We start from the raw sequence: 24,630 nt of genomic DNA, 5'->3' as shown, positions 1-24,630 counted from the left end.
TAATATTCCTCAGTGAATTCAAAGAATAGTTTTTATTATCGCTCTGTGAACAGCAGGCAAATAAAACATGTCTGACAATGGGCATTCAGTTATTTAACGGCCATTGTTCAGAACAGTAGAAGCCTTTTGTGCTTGAACTTGCCCGACATATTACAGACCACACAAGTCTGTTGGTGTGAGCGTCTGTAGGTGGAGCTATGACAACAGATCTTCCCCTAAACACAAGGTGAAGGACATGCATATACCTGATGGAGTCAAAGTGAGGCGGCCGTCACTTAATATGCATTTAACACTTAACAAGTGAGACAAATCTCTTCTTTTAAAATTATAAACTTGTGGAAAACTTTAAGGTCAACACACCTGGCTTACTCTCACATTATTTGTGTGTGCACTTATTAATCCGCCTAAAGTGCAGCACATTTTATTTTTTTCTTTTAAAATATTTACAAGCAGTGAGGCGACAGAGCTCAGCAGCATGTTTAAATTTGAAGTGGATGAGGTCTCTTGTTAGTGATCTGGCACGCTCTCCGTGTCTGTGGGCGGGGAGACAAAGTGTCAGGTTTTGTTTGGTGCTTCTCAGATTTACCACGTAAACACTTACTCAGCTCACACACACACAAGGCTGCAGTGAGAGCTGCATGTTTGTAAGGTCGGGACCCACATTAGTGCTTCCAGCCTCATTTGGGACAGGATTTATAACTCTGGAGAGAAGGAAGGTGGAGGGGAAGTTTACACAACCTTCTTTGATTCATCTCTGGGTAACTTTTTTTTAAATAATTATATCAAATTTGATGATTTATAAAAACTCCTCCAACATAAAAGAAAGATCTGATGTTGACTCTCCTGTTTTTGTGATGCTCTTGTGTGTAGTGTAAAAATGCTGCATGGCTGCCTCCCTGGTGTTCAGACTTCACGACAAAGGTCCCAAGCTGGTGCGGGAGGTGCTTCTCGAGCGAGGATGGGAGGAATACGACGAAGAAGAGAGAGAGGACGAGGACTGGAACCTGTACTGGAGGGGCTCTGCCTTTCGAAACGCCCAGTATCACAACCTGTTGCCATGGCAGCGACTCAACCACCATCCCAAGACTGCTGGTATCACACGCAAGGTGATCGTCTGAAATGTGTGTTTAAAAAAAAAAAAAAGCCAGAGATTTTGGTAGCGTCCAGAGGTGCGAGTAGTTAAAGCATTAAAAAAGTGATATTTTTGCACGGCTTAAAAACAAGGCTTTGTCGATCCTGCAAAATCATAAAAATGTAAAAAACTAAAGTTGACTTATGGTGTGTAGCAAAGCCTTCTTTCTGCACTGAATTTCTTAATTAACAAAAGGTAAAGATATGCAGTATACCCTGGATATACAGCTGGTTGAAGCTGTTTTAAACTTGGAAACAAAGTGTTACGGGGCTAACACCCCACAGCTAAATGCTATCCTAGCACCCGTGAAGTGTTTTCAAACGTTACTTCAGATTCAGTCTCTCAGGTGTCTGCGTCCTCGCGTCTCCCTCGTGGCGTCTCTTCGACTCAAAACCAATCTCCGCCGGCTCCTCCGCAGGTGCTGCTAATGAAGGTTACAGAGACAGAGCCACCACACCCCCCTCAGGTGTGTCATCAGTACTGACCCTGCTTCTCCTCCTACCAACCACACCTACCGCTAAAGACACTGAAGTGAATCCTCCAAACGCATTTTCATAACACTAAGGTTCAAAGCCTATCTGTGATCCTCCCTCAACATCTAACCTCTGACCACTTTATTTCTCCTCATCATCATACAGTCAAGACAAAAATAAGTTTAAACTCAAGCAGTAGGGGGCGCTTGGTGGTGCAGTGGTTAGTGCATGCACCTCATGTACATTTATTCAGTCTGGCTTTTATATATATTAAAATATTAACATTACTGTTTTGTATTTTTTATCCTACTATAATTCCAAATATTCTTCTATGTATTAATTTTAATATCTTATTGCTTTTATGTGTCGTATTTTATTTTTTCATTTTTATATATATATATTTTTAATTCTTTTTGGTGTGCATTAGTCTCTCATTGATTTTATAAACTACTTTTTCATCGATAACTTTTCTGCACTCTTGTAAAGCTGCACTTTAATTTGTCTGAAAGGTGCTATATAAATACATTTTGATTGATTGATTGATGTATGGAGGGCTGTGGTCCTAAAGGCGGGGCGGCCCAGGTTTGAATGTCATTCCCTACTCTCTCTCTCTCCCTGATTTCTAACTCTATCCACTGTCCTATCTCTCCATTAAAGGCACAAAAAGCCCAAAAATAAATCTTTAAAACAAAATAAAAACCTTCAAGCCGTAAATATGTGCAGGACTCATATGAAGGCACCATTTCCACCTCTTCTGTTCAACGTCATATTCATGATTAAATAGTTATTTTTTTTGGCTTGATATGATCAAAAATAACATTTGTTATTTTTTTTTTAAAGGACTGCTTGGCCCGCAACCTGAGGAGGATGAGAGCCACATTCGGTTCGGCTCTTTATGACTTCAGTCCCGTCGCCTTCATCCTCCCCAACGACTACACCCGCTTCCTGTCTGAATACGACAAACTGCGCCCGTCCCGAGGACCTCCGGCGTACTGGATATGTAAACCTGTAGATCTCTCCAGAGGCCGGGGAATCTTCCTCTTCGAGGACCTCAAAGACTTGGTCTACGACTGCCCGGTGATCGTGCAAAGGTACATCAGCGACCCTCTGCTGATCTCCGGCTACAAGTTCGACCTGAGGATCTACGTTTGTGTAAAGAGTTTCCACCCGCTGACGGTTTACATCCACCAAGAAGGCCTGGTGCGCTTTGCCACCGAGAAGTACGACCTGGCATCGCTGCGGAACTTTTACGCTCATCTGACCAACACCAGCATCAACAAGTTGGGCCCGTTCTACAGGACAGAGAAAGAAAGAGTCGGCCGAGGGTGCAAGTGGACCATGAGCAAGTTCAGGCATTTTCTTCACAGCCAAGACGTCAACCAGAATCTTTTATGGCAGAGGATCAACAACATCGTGACCCTGTCCCTCCTCACGATCGCTCCATCCGTCCCTTCCTGTCCCAACTGTCTGGAGCTCTTCGGCTTTGACGTCCTCGTCGACGTTCGGTTTAAACCTTGGCTGCTGGAGGTCAACTACAGCCCGGCGTTGACTCTGGACTGCCCAGCTGATGTCGCAGTGAAGAAAAGGCTGATCGGCGATCTCGTCGATCTAATGAACTACACGTTGGTCGACGGCTTGAGAGAGAAGGCTTATCAGAGACGAGGGTGCGAGAAGTCTCGGTTCCACGCTAACCTGCCCGCAAATTCTTCAATACCCGTGTTCCCAAAGTTTAAGAAACCCAAATTCCTAAAGCAAAGTAGTGGAACCCAGCCGTTGCAAACTCAGGCACTTCCTGTTCTTAAAACGAATCACCGGTTTGAAAAAAGACAACACAAGCAGAGTTCTGTTGTAGCTTACACTCAAAGATTTCTTCCCCCAGTTGACTTAAACAAGAGACAGGCAACCGGGGACAGGATCATTGCCAAAAACCAAAGGGACAAGACCCTGAACTGGATACTCGGCCCACATTCAAGGACAAATGTGACGACGGTAAACAGACAGGCATGCCCAGCTCTTGCTGCGAGGCTGACGGACAACAGAAGTCTCCTCAAGTCTGAGGTTACAAACTGTGACGACACTGAAACAGAAGCTGAGGCCGATGGGCTCTCAGCAGAGACAGACGTTTCCTCTTCGGTACTTGATACCCCACAGAGGGGGCATGGACTCAGATGTCCTGCTGTGCCCTGGAAGCTCCCAGACATTCACAGGTTTGTACACGACTGCTGGTTTTTATAACCCTTCACATCCTGAAAATACTGATTGATACACTGAATCAATTAGAGATTTTTTTCTTAGCTCACAGGCTATGTCCATCCCATGAATCCATTATCTAAACCGATTATTTAGTTCAGGTTTGTGGTAGGCTGGAACCGATTCCAACTATCAATGGGCGAGAGGTGGACCTTTAAGAAAAAGCTAAAGACCCAGCTCTTTATGAATACCTACTAACTTAATGATGATGGTCTCCATATTATTGATGATGATGATGGTTGTGACGATGGTTTTTGTTTGATAACGACGACTTATAAGATGGTTTCTATACTGATTAGAGCTCTCAAGAACTGCCCTCAATGTTGTGCTTTGCCTCTGGTCACTTCCTGTCAGCACCTGTGTGTCCAATCAGACTCAAAGCTGATCGTTTGCTCTTACTGACATTGTTCCATTTTTTCTAGATCCTTGCTTGTGTTGTTCTTACTCTCTGATGTACGTCGCTTTGGATAAAAGCGTCTGCTCAGTGAATTGTAGAATTGTAGTAAATAGAAGGCTATTATTTTAGTAAAAATGTAATTTCCTACAGTAGCCCTATTCAGACTGCCGTTTCAAGCCGTGATATTTACGCCCCTGTGACATTTAGCCTTCAATCTGAATGTTGGAAAGGCGTAATGGGGGAGGGGACCAAGTGATGCCCCCTTTGTACCAGAGAGAGATGGTTTCAACAGAGCCAGCTGGGAGAAAAAATGACATCAACTTTTTGTCCTTTAGGTGTCAGCTTGAAATGATATATCAACTCAACAAGTCATATCAAATTTTAAGGAGGCTTTCCTAGTTATTGGTCTGATTTCAGAGGGAGATCAAATTTTTTCTCTTGTGGACCATTTTTGAAATACTCTGATTAAAAAAATAATAAAATAAGGCTGAATCGATAAAGTTACACCTTAACGACATAGTTTAATAAATGTAGATTCTGCTCAAATCCGAGCACTTAGCTGGGTGGTTAGCTAGTGCAAAAAAAACACCAGACAATAGAAGCTCATGGTAAAATAGGCTTCAGAAGGTCAAAGTTCATACTTCATTACTTAGATTTACATGTGATGCAGAAGTGCCTAAAAAATGGATGTGAAGTGAAACAAATGATACTATTTATCGTACTTAAACATTTTGTGGACATTTTTATTTCTTGGGTAATTTTACAATTTTTATAATTTTTTTTTTCTTTTCTGATTTTGTAATGTGTTTTAGATTGAGACTATTCATCAATAAGTGTTTTCATTGTTTTTGCAGTGGGAGACACGAGCAGGAGAGGATTCATTTCGAGGAGAACACGACACACAACAGACAACATGTTCCTCCACTCAGAGTCGGAGACTTCATACGAACGTTTCCGTTTAACACGGCCACCCTGAGGGCCGCACAGCAGGAACTGGATATTAAAGTTATCACACGGGAGCTCCAGAAGCTGACGGGTCGGCTGGCTAAAGCAGACAAAAAGAGGAGGACGGAAAAAGAGGAGGAGAAGAAAGACGAAGATGAAGAAGAAGACTTTGATTCACTGCTGTGGGGGCCAAAAGATCCTCCTCTGATTAGTCAGTGCTTGAAAAGACAATAGGTAATGTTACTATTTTATACAATTTGCTGGTTTGATTATGACCTTTTAAGCTGTGAGGTTGAAATCAAGATCTGGCACAGGAAGCATATCGACTTGCAGAGCGTGGACGTGTAATGACCCCATCTTTTGTCCGTCCTCATGAATTATTGTCGGGGTGCTTAAAGACCACTTAACAGCGTTTTATAAACCCGTATGATATGACACTAACATGATTTAAAGCGTGGACACAAAGGTGAACTCTAGATCTTCAAAACGATAGAAACACAGGTTAAGATAACAGAAATTAGATTTTTTTAAGATGTGCAGCGTATTTTACTGTTTCTTATCTATTTATGGTATTTTACAGGGTATCTGTCTCACCATGACAAAATATTTAATTATTATTAACAAACCAAATATATCAGTCTAAAGGCCTCGCACACTGAATCTTTTTTTTGCGATGCAGTTTTTTGAGCGTTTATTTTTCTAGTAATATCAAAAATTTGCAGTATGAGCCAAAACGTCTGTGAAGATTTTTCACTCCTTGAAAAAACAACAACAACAACAGGCTCGGTCCACATGAAAAACCAGACCAGAGCGAGGAGAGTTTCACCTGTCAATCAAGGAGAGTTTTGTCTTGTCGATAAAGGAGCTGCAGTTGTATTTCAGGATGGTCCAGTTTGATACGCTGCTAGCTTTACTGGAATCGCACAGTAAAAAGAAGAATACCAATATATGTGAAGCGACAGATCCTTAAGAGCGGCTGGCAGCATGTTTGAGGTAGGGGATGCTACAGACACCCACCCAAACACAATGGCCGGATGCGAAAAAACACAGAAACCTGTTCGAAAAGAAATAAAAACTGACTAAAGTTTTGGGCTCAGTGTGCAAACATGACCGACATAAAATCAGATTGTATTTCTTTTCAAGGTTCATCTATTTCGTGTGAAAATAAGACTTGGTGTGCAATGCCCTTAAAGGCTTTATATGTGATTTTTTGATCCAGCAGATGTCGCCCTTGAGCACCAGCATGAAACCAAAACAACTTGCACTGCATTGTTGTGTTAGCATGCTAATGCTAGCGATCTTTATTATGCTGGTATCTTCACACTGCATGTAAATTTACCTGAAATGAGCGTGATCTAGAAACACAGTTAAGCAGTGAGTACAGTATGTTATTCTTCTTTTCTCTAGTCCCTCAATTAAACAACTTTTATACACGAGGGGAGGAGTCAGCAGGCCGTCCGGGCGATGTAAACAAACTGAAGATAGGACTCTGAAAACTCTGAAAACATCACAGACAGTGGGACTCGGGTGTTACACCCATTGTAGACAGTCATGACTCACAGAGTTATTTTCAGAGGATATACTTGATTTATATTATATTTAAGTGTGAAAAATCACAGATTAAGCCTTTAAGCATTTTTCTGCAGTTCCTTTAATGCATCAGAGAGTAAACTGAGGACCAGTGGAGGGCAGCAGGTCAAAGCAGCAGTATCCAAACCTCAGCAAAAAGGTGAAAGAAGTTCACGATTAGAATGCAAAAAAGCTTCACTGCACGACTGCCAAATATGTGAGCGAGCTCAGAAATGTGTTTGTTCTCTCTTTGATGTTTAAGAAATCTGTTTTCAATAGAAGAAATACCTCCTCACCTTCTCTGTGTAACTAAAGGGGAAAATACAGTTACACACAGTTATTCAGATGATTGATGACCTCATTAAAAAACAAAGGGCATGCAGGGATTTTCAGTGGTGGAAGTTCTCATATCAAACGAAGGCTAAAACTCACTGCCTTCCAAAAGGTTTGTCACACAGGTCAGGAAGTTACAAAGATATTAACGACAACATGTATAAGGAATGTGTTGACTGTCATAGTTTTAATGTTGTTTCGTATCTCTCCTTTAATGGAGAGATATATGCTGGATGTTACATTAGCACAAGTAAAAAAGTTATCAAAAATAAAACTATGAATTATTCATAAACACTGTTTCCTGAGTGGTGTTGTTGTGAATAATACATGTGTAAAATTATTTGGCATTATTCTTAATTCTGTGTTATGTCAATGTGCTGCAGATTAAAATTGTTCAAACACTACTGTTGGATTTGATACTCAATATTTTTTTATGCAATCTTACTGACAAGTAGTAACTGATTCAGTGTGTCAGATAAATGCGTTAGAGAAATAAACTGTTAAATATAAAGTAGTGAAGAAGCAAAACAAATGCATAAAAGCAGTAAAGTTAATAAAAATTGTACTTAATGCAATACTTAAGTAAATGTACAAAGTAACTTTCCACCGCTGGTATATTTGACCTTTGACCTTCCCGGTGAGCAGTGTATGTTTGTGCAGTACTTCATCTGGCCACAGGGCAGCGCTCTGCCCTTCAGCTTCCATCAAACACCAGATCAGTGATTATCTCTGCGCCTCGCCTGCTGCTGAACAGCCTCCATCCACTGCCTGAGGGCCTGCACACACACACACAGACACACACACACACACACACACACACTCTGTGTGTGTGTGTGCGTGTGACTCGTGTTGACTCTGAGGCGTGGGCGTTTGTTTGTAAATGTTTGCACAGATTTACTTCACGATGTATAACACTTCTCTTATCACACCTGAAACCTCGAGTCGCCAGCAGAAAAAAGCTTACAGCTCAAATGAGTCAAAACAAAAGTAATAAATGATGAGAGTCACAAAACATCCGGCACTGATTCCCTGCAGTTTCCAGAGTCACTCAGTGAAAGCGTTTTGGTTTTGTAAGCATCAAATACTTTAAATGATTTCTCTTTACAACTTCTTTTGGGATCATTGATGATTTATATACAGTTAAAGTTATGACTCGTACATGTATAAACATAACATAGTTAAAAAAGTACTGTCCATGCTCTGATGACACACATGACTTTAACTCAGACCACGAGTTGAAATCTTTAAAAAAAAAAAAGATTGTATTACAACCAATTGCACCACCAATCACAATATTCGAAAACTGGCATCCAGCTTTATGTTTTACAGCTTTTCTTTATTTAAACCTGATACTTATCAGAGTCAGTCACTTCTGATAACTCGTCTGCCCTCCTCCCCCACAAAGAGCCGGTAACCAGCAGCGGTGTTGTGATGCGTCGGGTTGAGCAGGGAGCAAGAAAATAGAGCCTTTTTAAATAGGTCATGTAGTTATGTGTTCTTGGCTTCTTTTGTTATATGACTGAATAACAGCATGGACATTACATTAGATTAAATAACATTAAGTAACAGTTAAACACATTTTCTTCTTTTTCTTCTTACCTTCATCTTTTCTTCCTCACTCATTTGTGGTGCCAGGATGCTTGCTATCTATGGACCGCAGGCGCCCCTATAGCCTTTGCCTATACCGCCACGGGCCGGCCCTGCTGGTAAGTTGTTGCTGTTTCTATGGCTGTCTATTAAAAAGCTGTGTTTTTTTTAACCACGCCTCCTGTCACAAAGTTTCAAAGAGGCATGCAAGGATTATCATTTCCAGCATGTCAAGCAGCAATTGATTTACAATGAGAGAAAAAAGCAGGCAGTGACTCGCCCAGGTCAGAGAGAGAGAGAGAGAGAGAGAGCGAGAGAGAAAACCACAAAGTAATTAAGAGGAAAATATGTGCAAACATTCAGAAGATTGTGAATCATCGACATTTGATTTACAAGGAATTGAAAAACGTGTATTTAGAGATAACTCAGGCAACTTTTGAGTTACCCAGTGATGCCAGGATTAGTCGGACGATTACACATAATTCCCAGCAGAAGCCAGTTGCACCATTATGACACCACAAATGACAACAACAGGTACAATTCCAGTTTCACATGAACTCCAAACTCTTAATGCTGCCGTTGAAAGGCTTGAAACTGAGGGAAGTGCTGGTATTTAAGCCCTCTTTACCGACTTAATGTAAAGCAGGTGAGACCAGTTCTGCAACATGTATTCTGAAGAAAAGGGAGGTATTTATTACTACTTGAAGAAAAGCTTGGCTCTGACACAGATATGTGTAGTGCAGTGAGTTCATGAGGAGGCAGTTCAAGTCTGCCGTGTCTACGAGGAATAGTCTAGTTTGTGTAAACAGCCTCACAGGAGAGGTGGTGTTGAGAAACAGAAAAACGATGATGTCATGAGAAAAATCTAAAACAGTTTGTTAAGCAATAACGATTAAGGCCACATCAATATTTTAGGAGTCAAAAGTTGAAGTGAGAGGTTTTTTTTTTGTGTTAAATCGAAGAAACATTTCATAACAACCTTTAACAATATGTCGTTATCAAAGGGGTCTGCGAGAAATCTAGATCCCTGCACCCACTTATTCCCTCCTGTGGTCGAAGTGAAACAAGGATTAAAAGATGAAAATTCCCGTGGGAACAACTTGTGTTTGAGTATTGGCAATGACTCATAAAATAGATGAAATGTGAAGAAATTTAGTTGGAACACCAAAGGTGGTAGGAGTCATCCTCCAGGCACCAATCTGTATAAATCTGAAGTCAAAGACCCACGTTAAAAAACACACTAAAAAACAAAATAAAACAGGATCTACAGAAAACTACAGTCTCAGAAAAGCTCCACCATTGGAGCTTTTCTTGTAAAAGTCAACACTGCATTAGGTTTCAAAAAAGTGAAGGGAGACCTAAAACCAAAAGAAACATGGGTATAAATGATCCAGGCACTCAGGATGGTTGGAAAAATACAAAAGGCCTTCAATTCATCGAGCTACAAACATGAAAATACATCAACGTGTATCGGCTTGCGCCTTCTTCAGGGTGCAGTGACACACTGAGGCGAAAAAGATTTTCTTTCTTTCTTATGATTTTTTTTTGGGGGGGGCTTTTTGTGCCTTTATTGTAGAGATAGGAGAGTGGATAGAGTTGGAAATCAGGGAGCGAGAGAGTGGGGAAAGGAGCCACAGGAGGGATTTGAAGCCTCTGTACATGGTGGCGTGCGCACTAACCACTGAGCCACCAGCGCCCCTGACAAAAAGCCTTTTTGTGCGACCATTCTGAGTGCCAGGATCTGGATTATTTAAACCAATGATTTGTTTGGTCTTAAGTTTTCCATCAACTTTTTTTGAAGTTTTCCCTTCCATGAGCACCGGTGGTAATTGAGTTGATACCAGAAGCGCTCCTTGTTGTCCCTCTTTTTCACTGCATTAGGTTTATTTTGAACGCGTAAGTAGTGCCATTTGGCAGTCAAGATCCTCACATTATTTTGTGCAAATTTACTCTCTAAAAGAAAAGGATTATGAATCAGACCGGAAAATGATACTTGCATGTTACCACGCTGATAAAATGACACCCACTGACTTCCTGGCCAATGTTGTCTGTGTCTATATGAAGGTGTATCAGATAGTGATTAACTGATACAGAAGATGTAAACCTACACACGCAAAAAACACATTTGCCTGTTATCAACACACACATGGTGTTCTAACCTGTCAGAGCCCCATGATGCTTCCGCACTTCTGAGAAAATGCATAAGGACGACTTTTAAGAAGCAGAGTTTGTATTCTTGAAACAGTTTGAAAAAAAAGGCGAAAAAGCTCAGAGGACTCCTTGCCATCCCCTGAACGCATTCATGGTGTAAACATGGAGGGTGACAGTAGTTTTTAAAAAAGACGCAGAGGTGTCAAAAGTATTGACATTCATTACTCAGGTAGAAGTTTAGATACTATGGATTTAAAAAGACTTCTGTAGAAGTGGAAGTATCAACTCAAGCTTTTTACTCAAGTAAAAGTGTAAAAGTACTGGTTTCAAAACTACGTAAAGTATAAAAGTAAAAGTAATGTAAAGGGGAAAAAAATTCCATTAAGGATGAAAGCTTAGGCCGCACCACAGCGTGTAGGAATGGTATATATTTATACTTCTCATCCAACCACAATCAGATTCACTCTATCTGGATGGCGTGATTTATTTGGATAGGTTTTTGTTGTTTTTGTGTTTTTTTGAACGATGACAAGCCGGAATGAAAACAAGCCGAAATTAAATAGGATTAACGATTTTAAAATGTAAGGAGTAGAAGTAAAAAGTCGGCTGAAAAATAATGACTCCAGTAAAGTATAGATACCCAAAATTTCTACTTAAGTAAGGTAATGAAGTATTTGTACTTAGTTACTTGACACCTCTGAAAAGACGTGACCATTGCTGGGGACGAGTGGGTTCGAGTGGTACTCTCATCCTTTTCCATCAGGCTGCAGAATAGCCAACATCAGGTTATTCAAAAAGCCTGATGTTGTCTACAGGTAGGAGATTTAAGAAGTAGAATACTGAAGAGGCTTTTTCCCTGCTCAGACAGAAAAACAAACACTGAGCATTGAGCCATGAGCCATGAGCCAAAGAATTTCAGAAATGCAGATATCTTTTCCATGAGCGGTAACTATCTGTTGCTGATTTTCAGGCTAATTAAATTAGGTAAGAGTATTTAAAAAATGGCTGCAGTTATGTTTAAATCTTCATACAGGGGAATAACTGTGTCGTCATTTATAGGTTTGTTGTTAAAGTTCTGTTGACATTGTGAACAGTGTTTTTATCTGAAGTGCTTGTTATTAGGGTTTATTTACATGTGGCTTTGCACGGGCTGTTACATACACCAAAGATATTCAAAACTTATTTGCATCAATATGAAACAGTAGCTGCATGCCATGTTTCATTGCCTCAGTTAGAAAAGATTTCTGGTTACTATGACGATATGGGATTCTTTTTCTAGTGTTTAAAGGCTCATACTTGCAGTTTTAAAGTACGGTTTTCATTTTTTAAGACTTTAAATCGGTGAAGACCCCAACTTGTCCATTAACCGCCATTCATTCAGATGGAATGATTTCACCCAGAAAGGGGCGGGGCCAGCATCGTTTGGGTTGCTCTCATGAATACATTGGCAGAATTAGGGGCGTGTCCGAGTTGACTTGTAAGTGTATTCATTGTAGCTGTTTGCCCGGAGCCTCATCAGAAGTTAGGTTGAGACAGCATTTGTAATATGGTGACTGCGGCCATTTGGCTTCAAAATGTCTCTTCAGAAACCAATGGGTGACATCACTGAGAATACAGCCATGTTTTATACAGTCTATGCTCACTGGAAATAATTGTTGCTGGGGCCCCAATCAAGACTGAGGTCCTGTTTTAGCAGCTGGATCCTTGAGAACAGCCATCTCCCTAACTGGCACAACATCCTCTGAAAGGTTAAATTGGGAATCCTGGGGGCCAAGGCCGGGAGAAGGGGAGGGGAGCTTGGGAAACTGGTGACACTGGGAGGATGGGTTATATCCATCCTTCCGTCGCCGTCACTTCATCTGCTACTACTGTTTCTGGCTCGAGGAATGCATGGGAAACAAGCTGCACCTCAGCGGCGTCGAGGCGAACACTAGAAGCTGCTGTTGTTGTAACTTGTCTTTGACCTTTGACCTGCTTTGAGCCTGAACTGTTTCCTCGACTTGACTCCGTTGACTGGAAGGGATAACAACATGTCTTTGTTTCATAACAGTTGGAGGATATTGTTTCAACATTTAAGGCTTGAGACTCTCCGTGCGGTCATTTTAATGTGTTAAAACTAACAACATGCCTGAGGGGGGAACTCGGCTGTCCCTCACAGTGAGGGAGATGTTGAAAAGTTGCTTTAAGTTTGACTCACACACACTCTCAGGGGTTTTGGGCGTCCAGACTTGTGTTTTTCTTGTTTGTTTTTTGTAGCTGCAGTCATCATTTTGATTTTTCCATGGACTTTGGCACCAGGCAAGTTCTCAGCCCATTTCTCTTTGAGCTGCTGTTGTGATAAACAACAACAGAGTTAACAGCTTATTTCACTCATGAACTCCTGAACATGTAAAAGCTCAGATCAGGTTATAATCGTGTATCATACTTATAACTTGTAGTCTAAAATAACAGATAACAGCTAAATTTGATTAAATAAAGAATCACAAGAGAGTGTTAAAGGTCCCATATTCTGCTTTTTCTGGTTTTATCTGCTCTTTAGTGTGTTTTCTAAGTGTCCTGTGCATGTTTAGGCACATCTTTGTGCAAAAATTCAAAGTCCGTGGAAACGCAGCTTCTCCTACGTCCTCCTGTTAGCTGTAGCATTAGCTGCATGTAACGCTCGGTTCTAGCCCCCCTCGAAATTTTTTGCCAGTGTGACGTCTTGTCAGTGTGATATCACTGATCTAAGCCCATTGGCTCGTTGTGGTAAGCCCAGCAGCTCATGTTGCAGGCCTGTCATCTGTAGCTCGCCCACGATATGCCGTAGCCTGCGGTAGCACAGTAGTGCTAAGGTGCTAATGTTTTTGCTCCCCTCAGAGCAAAAGTGGCTGCATTCCCAATATGGTAAAAGGGGCAGGACATTTCCAAGAACTGTGCTGAGCAACTGACCAATTACGGCAGAGCTGACCAATCAGATCAGACCACATGTGGGGACTCTGAACATGGGCACTTCAGAGCCTTAGAGAGAGAGTCAGAAGCGAGCCGGTGCATGGAGCGGCAGTTCATGAAAACAGACACTTTTTAAGAACTTTAGCTATTGAGAACATACTTTAGTAGATACATAGATTAAATATATGAACCCCAAAAAGGGAATATGGGCTCTTTAAAGTAAGTCTGTGCAAGCGGAGCCCCTGCGCATTCACAGAGGAAAACCTGTAGCCGATTTGAGTGAAGCCTCATCAGTGTTCTTATTAAATTTGATTTTATGCATAATTCTTGAGTGTGATGAGAGAGAAAGGGAAATTAATGTCTCACTTTCTGAGTAAATTCTGTGCATATTACTGAAGCTACAAAAGGGTGTGTGTAACTTCTACTGTTTAGCTTCTTCTTCATGTGTTGATGTGTGTGAGTGTTGTTTTTATTACATTTAGTTAAGTTGTTGTTAATGAAACGTCAACTCGTCAATTTCATGATTACTTCTCCCCATTGTTAAGGGCTCAATTCTTTAAATCCAAAATCACCTCTCACTCTTTCTCTCTTCTTTGGTTTTCCACTCCTCTGGGCCTCACTCCTTTTCTCTCTCTGAAGTACTTGAGAAGAAGGGACGACTTTTAAGAGTGATGGATGATTTCAACATTTTCATCTCTCTTAGAAGATCTTTATCCCCGTTCTCTTTCTCTTCTAAAATGGGATTTCTCTCTGGACTTTGTCTCTCTTTCAGGAGAATCAACGAGCTCTGTCTTTACTTGAAAAGGAAAAAGTTTCAGTTTTTGGCCCCTGGGAGGGTTGAGGTAAGTTTTTTACTTGGCCTTGGACCAGGGGACGAAACCTCAGTCTTGGCCGCTCTCTGGGTCTTTTACAGCGTGTTGCCGTGACAAAGCTCAGCTGTCATCACCGCTTTGTACATTAATATTGATTTTGCAATAGTGAAGTATTGGTGTCCCAATCTTTGATTTAATATTGCAAGAGTAGAAGAGCCACAATGTGTAAGCAGCATATATTATAAAACATCTCTCTCTCTTTCTCTTTCTCTCTCTCGCTCTTTCTCTCTCTCGCTCTTTCTCTCTCTCGCTCTTTCTCTCTCTCTCTTTCTCTTTCTCTCTCTCGCTCTTTCTCTCTCTCGCTCTTTCTCTCTCTCGCTCTTTCTCTCTTTCTTTCTCATTCTCTCTCTCATTCTCTCTCTCTTTCTTTCTCTCGCTCTCTTTCTCTCTCTTTCTCTCTCTCTCTTTCTCTTTTTCTCTCGCTCTCTCTCTCTCTTTCTTTCTCATTCTCTCTCATTCTCTCTCTCTTTCTTTCTCATTCTCTCTCTCTTTCTCTCTCTTTCTCTCTCTCTTTCTTTCTCTCTATATCTCTGTCTCGCTCGCTCTCTCTCTCTCACTCTCTCTCTCTCTTTCTCTCTCTCTCTCTTTCTCTTTCTGTCTCTCTCTCTCTCTCTCTCTCTTTCTCTTTCTTTCTCTCTCTCTCTCTCTCTCTTTCTCTTTCTGTCTCTCTCTCTCTCTTTCTCTTTCTGTCTCTCTCTCTCTCTCTTTCTCTTTCTTTCTCTCTCTCTCTCTCTCTCTCTTTCTCTTTCTCTCTCTCTCTCACTGTCCTGTCCAAATGAACGTTAAAGCCCTAAAAATAAGGGGAGACTGCTTTGTAGCTGGTTTGTATCATAATATCACAAAAGATATGAAGATACGTTCAAAAAATAAAATAAACAGAGGCCCAAGTCCTCAAGAGCGGACTGCCCAAGGTCGAATTCGACCTGTGGCTCTTTTCCCCTCATGTCATACCCCACTCTCTCTCCCCCCACAGTTTCTACAAAAGTCGGCCCCTAAAAACTTTCAAAACACAAACCAAAAACATTTATCATGAAATAACAATATACACATTCTCTACACAAATGCAAATTAGAAATTCAAAATACAAGAAACTTAAATTTACAGACAAGTTAAACTTTTACTAAATATGAATAGAAATGTGCTGCAGCCTGAAATAGCCGACTCACTTGAACTACATACAGTAAAAGGCGACTGTTGTAAAAGTGTTAACTGACCCCGCTGTCTGTGCGAGTCATAAACACAACTCCCTCAGGTAGTTAAACTCTTGGTATGACTGTGGTGCTTCAATTACACCTTGATCCAACACACACACCAACACACACAGTCAAACCATAGTCTGAGGAGGGATCCAGAGAGAGAGAGAGAGAGAGAGAGAGAGAGAGAGAGAGAGAGAGAGGAGGGATAAAGGTCAGTTTAAACAGAAAGGAGGGGGCGACAAACAAACTGGTTTCAAGTCTATGACAAGACAAACACAATCAAATGTGTCATAGTCCCTCTGTGAATGCAGCCAACACATCAAAGCTAACTTGTTAATAATTACTCTCTGCCAGTAAAGATAATTATTATTAAACCCATTTTTTTATTGCTTTTTGCATGTGTTTGTGACCAAATGTTGTGTTTCCACCTCCAGAAAAGAAAATACAATGATGAGATTTTGACGTAAGCAGAATATCAGTTAAAGGTCCTGTGAGGAACTTTTGGTTGTGTTGATTTTGGCGCTCATCGCATTTAAAGAGACACACACACCAAAATGGAGTGTTCTGAGAGAGCTGGTTTATACAGGGTCACAAACCTCCTCTGGTGCTTGATTCATGTTATATTTTGACCAAAGCACAGCACAGATGTTTCATTTAGACCACAGGGGACTGTTTGAAAAGGTGGAAAAGAGGGATAATATGTCCCCTTTAAATGTGCCGCCTTGTGTTTGAAATTTGCACACAAAGGTCATAGACATAGTTATTTTCTCAAAACAGACTTATTATAGAGGTCATATTGGTTTCAGTTTTTTAGAAAGTGACTTTTCACTCATGAACCAGATCTGTAGAGAGTTCACATCCCCCACCTTGTCTCTGAAACGTGTCCCTGCAGAAAGTCTGAATTTGCAGAGCTGTCTGGACTTGCAGCCGAGATGCAAAAGGAGTTTAAAGCACGCACAGTTTGAGGCATGCAGAGTTGAGCTCGAGTCCTCGGGTTAACCCCCTCTTCTCCTTCTCCCGTTTACTTGTCCTTACATAGTCGAAAACACTGACAGCAGCAGTTAACTGACATATCATTAAATTCCCAGGGATCCACATCTGCGTACTCTGAGGGGATGTCGACTGTCTCTAGAATTAGGGGCACATGCAATTTTGAAGAAGTGAGCCTGGGAGCTACAGACTGAAACACTTGGAAGCTGTCATTCATGAGAAACTGTATATAGGCTGTACAGCAAACATCGCAATATGTGCCAGGGAACAGCTGTACGCTGTTCGCGGTGAAATGTTTTCATAACATTTCTCTCATGTGGTTGGCTGTCTGTCAAAAAGTCATATCAGCTCGAGTGATCAGTTCAGAAGGAACATGTCACTGCACAACACAGCACTTGCTCTGCAGACTTTGACCAAATGTCATTCTTAAAAAAAGAATAATTCTGCTTTGTTTGAAGTTTAACCTGTTTTGGTTTCGGTTTGAACAAACAGTTTAATAGTATTTGTCATTTGAATGTTATGTGCTGCTCCAGGATCTTGTGGAAAAATGCAGCTGGTGACTTACCTCCTGGGGCTAAAAGGGGCGGAGCCACGAAATGAGCAGCAGGCTAAACAGCAAGGCAAAAGAAGCAGACTCACCATTTGCTCTGTACGCTGAGGGAGTTCACTTCAACAACCAGCTTTCTAAAAAAACAGGAGAAAAAAAAATCTTGAATTACTTTGGAAACAAACAGAGGGACTGAGAGAAGAATTCAAAACCCAAAAGAAAAAAGGATTAGACTGAAGTCTTTGAAGGAAAACTTGTAAGCGGGATTTTTCTGTTTGTGTGCAGGGTGAGACTTGTGAAGTGATTTCCTTGTTGGCATAGTGAGGAATAGGACAGATTTAAATGCCATTATGTATGTAACTGCTGTAATGGCAAACTCAACTTTCCAACTCATAGAGGACTGTAACGCCACCAACAGGGCTCTGTATAAATTCTATGCGGCGATCATGATCGTGATCTTCATCCTGGCTTTGCCTCTGAACGCCTCCGTCCTCCACCTCTTCATAGTCAAGCTGAAGTTCTGGAAGTCCAACACAAACAACGTCTTCCTTTTCAACCTGGTGCTGGCCGACATCCTGCTGCTCATTTGCCTGCCCATAAAGGCGCACAACTTCATCCAAGGTGAGAGGAGGAGCGGGAACGAGGTGGTGTGCAAAGGGATGCTCTTCATGCTGTTTTTGAACCGAGGTGCCAGCATCGCCTTCCTCACCGTCACCTCGGTAGATCGGTATTTCAACGTGGTGCACCCGGGGAGGAAGAATTTCCTGAGGGCCCTCAAGAAGTCTCCTCTGATCTCGATCCTCATCTGGCTGCTCCTCCTGCCCCTCACCATCCCCACCATGCTCAAGAACTTTGACTGCTGCAACAGCCACAAGAACGGCGACCCAAAAGATGACACCTTGATTAAGGTAAGGTTTTGCATACAGAGCATGCAACTTTAATGCAAAACATCACTTTGAAACTCTCCTCGAAATGTAGTTTTCAGATGTCTGCGTGAGAGAAAACTAGAAACAGTTACGCAATGGAAAACTGTACACGACTTGTCAGTTGTGACCATGTGGCAATATAGTGAGTTAGCACATTTTAGTATCACTGGTAAAATCAAGACCTGCATCATTCTCACTTATGCAATGCTGCAATACACCAGAAACAGGAACTCTTTTTACTCAGCTTGAGTGACAAAGAGGTCCCTGAGGTGGAAAAGAACTGACTGAGTGGATCTTAACAAGGAGGCAAAAATAATGAATGGAAGAACACAAAGAGAGCGGAGTACTCCAGGTTATCACATCCACTCAGTCAGAGATTGTTCACAGAGCTATTTTTGGCACAGGCAAACCTCACAGTGTCACTGTGTGATATCTGGAGTGTGTCAAAGTGCACAACTTTTATGACAGGGGACACAGTTTGACAAAGCATGCTGAAATCAAATTATCAGTATTGCACGTTAAAGATGTTCTTTAAAAGCTTCTATGAATGAAAATTCAGTCTGAATTCGGTTTATTTCTATTTGAACGACCCGGTCGCTTTACATGATCCCACACTCATAGTGGATAAGATGGAAGCATATCTTTTATAGTTAATATTGAGACAGCCCCTCTCTGTGTTTCTACCATTGCTGCTTCCTTAACAGATGTTGTGTAAAGGTAAAATGATTCTACTACTTGTTCAAGGTCACCTCGGCTGTACTCGGGAAGTGCCCTGGCACCTCTCAAGCTACCAGACCAACTTCCATATTATGGTCCGCATCAGGACTTACAGACCCTACAGACTGAGCTACTGCCCCCCCCAAATGTGTCCACTTCATTTGTATGTGACGGATGTCGTCACCACTTAATCACTCGTTACAGATTCAGCTTGTTGTTGCTGTTTTTTTGTTGCACAGCGAGTAAAATAGAGACAGGATACAGTGTGACTAAGTCAAACTGCACACCTGATGACAGGGACACAATTTACAAAAAAAAAATACAATATTTAAATTGTCCCAAGAAGTGCTTTTCATTTTCAAGTGTTAATTTAAACCTGTCTCGGCCAGGACTCTCTTAAAAAAATGATTTTAAAATCTCAACGACTTTCTTTCCTTTTTAATTACATGGTAGACAGGGTGTAGAAGCTGTGTAGTTTTTCTGGCACGACCTCACAAAATTCCAAGGTGCACCGTGAACGAAGAGGCTGGTTTGACCCTGATGACGGCCACAAGCTGAAACATGTTGGTCTAATAGTTTAAACTTCAACTTCCTCATAGTGGATGGGATCAGAGTCTATGATTTGTTTACATTAAAACAATGATTATAACACGGTCACTTACTAAACAGAGTTTGTGTAAAGGTCAAATGATGCTGCTGGCAACCTCTTTGTGCGCCTGGACAGTGTAACAAATGTATTTCTTATTCTTTCTGTATTTAAAGTCTTTATATGTGATGTTTCACACTTAAATATAATAGAAATCAAGTATCTCCTCTGAGTCATGACTGTCTACAATGGGTGTAACACCCGAGTCCCACTGTCTGTGATGTTTTCAGAGTTTTCAGAGTCCTATCTTCACTTTGTTTACATCGCCAGGACGGCCGGCTGACTCCTCCCCTCACGTATAAAAGTTGTTTAATTGAGGGACTAGAGAAAAGAAGAATAACATACTGTACTCACTGCTTAACTGTGTTTCTAGATCACGCTCATTTCAGGTAAATTTACATGCAGTGTGAAGATACGAGCTGTTTTGGTTTCATGCTGGTGCTCAAGGGCGACATCTGCTGGATCAAAAAATTGCATATAAAGCCTTCGAGTGAGACCTTTTTTTTTTTGTTTGTTTCTTTAAATATGTAAGAATTAGGGCCCGACCTCTATGACATTTTTGGGGCCAATACGGATACCGATTTCAAGGAGGACAAAAATCTGATATCTTTCTTAGCTCTATCTTGGATCTTGGGAGGTAGATAGATATTAATGTTTATTGTGATGATCCCTCAAATACAGCCGAATGCAAGTCAAAGAGAGCGTGCATGTAGGACCCAAGGCAACACCTCCAACACTTTGTACAGTTTATGATTGACACTGGAGATGGATGATGATCTTTTTCTCTGATTTAAGGATGTGGTGGACAGTATGCGAGAGGCGGTCTTCTTCACCCAGATCGTCATCCCCTTTGTCATCCTGGTGTACTGCACGGTGCACATCGTCAAACGGCTCAGGATGAAGACCGTCGGGAACACTACCAAGCTGAGGAGAGCCGTGTTCCTGGTGACCTCCGTCATGGTGGTGTTCTCCTTCTGCTTCCTGCCGTGCACCATCGCCCGGATGGTGCTGCTGATCGCTCGCGTCGAGGAGTGGCCCGAGTACAGGCAGGACAAAGCCGCCGTGGCCTTCGACGGCCTCATGGTCCTCTCCTACATGGACTGTCTGCTGGATCCGCTCGTCTACTGCTTCTGCAGCACCAAGTTCAAGTCTCTCTATCTGACCAACTACTTCCCGTGCCTGGTGAAAGACACTGCGATCCCGCCGGACAGCTCAACGGGAAACACACAGAATTGCACACGCACCAATGTCATTTAAAATGAAAAAACAGAGGAGGTGAACCAACAGATACTACCTGTGATGGACATGGTGTCCTAAAAACTGTACATATTTTAAGAAAGAGGACTTTGATTAGAAGTGCAAAGAGAGAGGATGAAATTATTTTATTTTGCTCAAATCGATTCTTGAATCTGAGAATTTAGAGGCACATCTGTAAATAGGAGGGGATGCTGGTGAACTTTATCTGTAGTGAAACATGAGGGTTTATTTCTGAGGGCCCTCAGCTTAAAGAATGCACATCTGTTTCTCGGTTTATCTTGGACAGCGACATAAGTTATGAGTTAGAACCATGAAAACTCCTTTGTAGTGTTTCATGGCTAAAAAAAAAGAAAATCATATCTGCCAGCTGATACTGATCTCACACAAAAAGTTTCCACTCTCCAAGTGTTGAACGGTATCAGATCAGGAAAACTCATCTGCTCCAATAGTTTGAATGTAGACGGTTAGAAACTCCAAAACCTAAGGGAGCTATAAGGTGAAGATTATTTTTCCAGAGTTTTTACATAAATCATAGTCAGGATTTCTCTAACTTTAGATTCCTTTATGAGGAGTTAAACATGTGTCCCCCCCTAAAACAGACCCTTATTTGGCCCTATTATGTAAGATTTAATCCTTAAGGCCCCATACTGGAAGCTAATTATTACATAGCTGTTTATACTGCGTGTACAGAGAGGTTGCTGACATTTTTTGTTATATTTGTTTCTCTTTGGGATCATTTTTTGTAAATTGAACCTAAATGGCAATTAGATAGATGGATAGATAGATAGATAGATACTTTATTGATCCCGAGGGAAATTCAAAGCATCCAGTAGCAGGTTACAAAGACATACATGACATGAAACATTTGTTACAAATTAACCACAAAACCGACGCCCCCCCCCGCCCCCCCCCCCCCCCCCCCCCCATACATATATATTAACCTGAATAAAAGATTTAAGAATACCCCTAGATGAATCAAACTTTTTTTAGCAATGTTTGAAAAGAAGAAAATTATCAAAAAAACAGACATTAAATAACAGTCAGTGCAAACATTAAAGGTGCCATTTCAATAATTGAGGTTAAGGTTTAGCTCAGGATAGCTAGGATAGCTCAGTTTTCTAAGAAGGCCTTTTTATTGCAATCAGGGAATCTGATCTGGACCTTAAATTTTTTTAAGTCGTCAGTCGTCTCTCAACCAGAAGGTCGGGGGTTTGACCCACAGCTCCTGAAGCTACATGTCCAATGTGTCCTTGGGCAAGACACTTAACCCCAAATTCGTCAGCAGCGTATGCATGTGTATGAATGGGATTAGTTCCTTCTGATGGACACTTTACACAGCAGCCTCTACCTCTACCTTCTCCTGTGTAGGAGAAGAAAAGCGCTGCTCAAGTCCATTTAGCATCTTGGCCGTTGTTGCTACAGTTTTTTTCCACTGAGTTTCCCAAAAATAAGGCCAGCTGTTTTTCCTTAATCCATCTGACAAACTCACAAACAACAAGCGTCGAAATCATAAACTCCTTGGCTGGGGTGAGACATTTCTAAACAAAAAAGTAGTCAAAAGTCAACAAGGTGTCAACAACCTCTAAATGAACCCCCGCTCTCTGACTTAAGGATTAAACCTTGACGATTATTAATCCAGTCAACAACATGACGAGTTAAAAAAACTCCCCCTGAACTCCCAGTGAAACAGAAATCATGACTCATTGCTTCAACCGACATAACATTTCTTTTCCCAGACTTATTCACATAAGTCACCTGGATGGTCTCACTCACCTTGATGACATCATTAACAGTAATAAGACAATGAACAGAGAGTGTGTGTGTGAGCTTGTGTTGTTCACTGTCTGCCTATAAATAGATTTATAGCTTACTCATCGTGGAATTGATAAATCAGCTAAAGGTCTGGTGATTCAAGGTGAAATATTCATTGGTTTTTTTTTCACTCATCTGTGCGTGAAAGACGCATCACTGTGTATCATAAGGACAGTCATCACTTTGTATTTAAATGTTGCAACAAGCCAATGAGGCGTTTGTACTTTGGAATACTTTTCAACTTTCTTGTCAAGAAGAAGAAAGGATCAAATCTAAAGATCGACCACATGAGGGAAAATAACGACAGCTGAAAGGTTTTAGTGTTTCTGAGGGAGAAGCAGCCTCTCTTGATAAAGTGTAACAAACACATTTACACACACTCGAGTGTAGTGTAGTACGGACACTTTGATAGTGAGATTTACAGTCAGCTTCCTCCCACACTTTAACGCACTCCCTCACCCTCAACTCAACGATTTTTGTCTCTGCAAATGGCACATCAAGTGTTTGAAAACCTCTGCAAATATTTAAACAGTAGAAGAAGAACGAGTGTCTAAAGGTCACATGAAAGTCTGACCTTAAGGGACTAACGCTCCACACTTAAGTCTGCTTTAATTTCTGTTTTTACTGTGAAGATTAGTTGTTCAGTCAATAAAATGTAAGAAGGTGGTGAAAAATGACAATCAGGGTTTTCAAAGTTCAAGATGTCCTGATGCGTCTTATTTTGTTAAAACCTCAAAGATATTCAGTAGAGTCATAACGAAAAGAAGGAAGCTGGTTTAAAGAATTGTGCCTTTTTTTACAAAATACATTTTTTAAAAGAGGTGTAAATAATTAGTAGAAAAAGTGATTGGGTTGTTTTTTTGGGGGACTTTTAATCTGCAGGTTCCAAAGTTTAAAAGCAACCACAAGAATGATTCCGTGCAGGTTATTTTGTATTCAGTTTGACAGATTAGACCTGAGCAGAGCTTTATTTTATGAGTAATATATATACATATTGTTATTTTAAATTTTATTTGTACATTTTATTTCATTCAAACAAACAATAAAGTTAAGAAAAACAAACATAAAATCTCAAATGTTGATTGAAAAGGAGCAGAAAGAAGACTAATCTTATAATATCTGCCCCTCTGTTTGTGCAGTCAATATATTTTTACTAAAATTAAAAAGCCCAGTAACAAGTTATTAGGTTCCTTTTTCTTTAACCTTTCATCAAATGTATCATGTCGAGTAAAATAAAGTGTAACTGTATCATATTCTTGGTGCACACGTCTTCTGAATATTTATTAGATACAGTTTTGTTTTTTTGTTGCTGTTAATTTGTGTTTCAATAAAAGTTTTAGATATCATCTCTGCGTGATATTATCACCATCAGTTCATAGAGGAGGTTGTCAGTAGTTTTATACTGTTTGTCATTTTGTTACGGAAATGTAAAACAGAGCAGGGGTCACATTCACATTTGGAACAGTGTAAATATCTGCTTCGTCTTGTGTGTGTTTTTAATTCTACAGCGATATGTGAATGTCAATAAATATATTTTTTTATCTTTAGTCACTTTTCTGCTGGGACTGATTCTTCATTTATATTAAGTGTTTGATTATTTTGTCTTAAATGAAGAATGTGCAACTTTTTGATCCAGTAGATGTCGCCCTTGAGCTCCAGCATGAAACCAAAACAAAACTCAAGGGCCGTCCCGTCCGTAAACATGATGTAAACACGGCTCTGAAAACAACACAGCTGGTGGGACTCGAGCTTCTCACTCATTGTAGACAGTCATGACTCAGAGAGCATTAAGGGATAGACTTGATTTCTGCTTTATGTTTAAAATGTTGCACATTCTCTGCCTTTAAGTTTGTTGTCCAGCAGCATTACCTCATCTTATTAAACTGCGGTCAAACAAACATT

At 40.9% G+C, this 24,630-nt stretch overlaps 2 protein-coding genes across 2 annotated transcripts; both read left to right on the top strand.

The window, feature by feature from the left end:
- Positions 1-29: 29 nt before the first annotated feature.
- Positions 30-7,503, top strand: ttll2 (tubulin tyrosine ligase-like family, member 2). Its single transcript, XM_020637053.3, has 4 exons — positions 30-758; positions 871-1,106; positions 2,446-3,812; positions 5,107-7,503. The coding sequence occupies exons 2-4, from the start codon at positions 885-887 to the stop codon at positions 5,429-5,431; spliced, it is 1,914 nt and encodes a 637-aa protein (XP_020492709.2). The 5' UTR covers positions 30-758; positions 871-884; the 3' UTR covers positions 5,432-7,503.
- Positions 7,504-17,453: 9,950 nt separating this feature from the next.
- On the top strand, positions 17,454-24,275 carry gpr31 (G protein-coupled receptor 31). Its single transcript, XM_020637067.3, has 2 exons — positions 17,454-18,278; positions 20,455-24,275. The coding sequence occupies exons 1-2, from the start codon at positions 17,721-17,723 to the stop codon at positions 20,914-20,916; spliced, it is 1,020 nt and encodes a 339-aa protein (XP_020492723.1). The 5' UTR covers positions 17,454-17,720; the 3' UTR covers positions 20,917-24,275.
- The last annotated feature ends 355 nt before the right edge of the window (positions 24,276-24,630 follow it).

This window comes from Labrus bergylta, chromosome 15, assembly GCF_963930695.1.
Source record: "Labrus bergylta chromosome 15, fLabBer1.1, whole genome shotgun sequence".
Classification (NCBI taxonomy): Eukaryota; Metazoa; Chordata; class Actinopteri; order Labriformes; family Labridae; genus Labrus; species Labrus bergylta.
The sequence above is the reverse complement of the archived record's forward strand: the minus strand, read 5'-3'. Positions and strand labels throughout refer to the sequence as shown.

Coding starts and splice junctions, on each gene's coding strand:
- gpr31 (XM_020637067.3), top strand. CDS start 17,721: ATGTATGTAACTGCTGTAATGGCAAACTCAACTTTCCAACTCATAGAG. Junction 18,279..20,454: donor AAGATGACACCTTGATTAAG/GTAAGGTTTTGC, acceptor CTCTGATTTAAG/GATGTGGTGGACAGTATGCG.
- ttll2 (XM_020637053.3), top strand. CDS start 885: ATGGCTGCCTCCCTGGTGTTCAGACTTCACGACAAAGGTCCCAAGCTG. Junction 1,107..2,445: donor CTGCTGGTATCACACGCAAG/GTGATCGTCTGA, acceptor TTTTTTTTAAAG/GACTGCTTGGCCCGCAACCT. Junction 3,813..5,106: donor AAGCTCCCAGACATTCACAG/GTTTGTACACGA, acceptor TTGTTTTTGCAG/TGGGAGACACGAGCAGGAGA.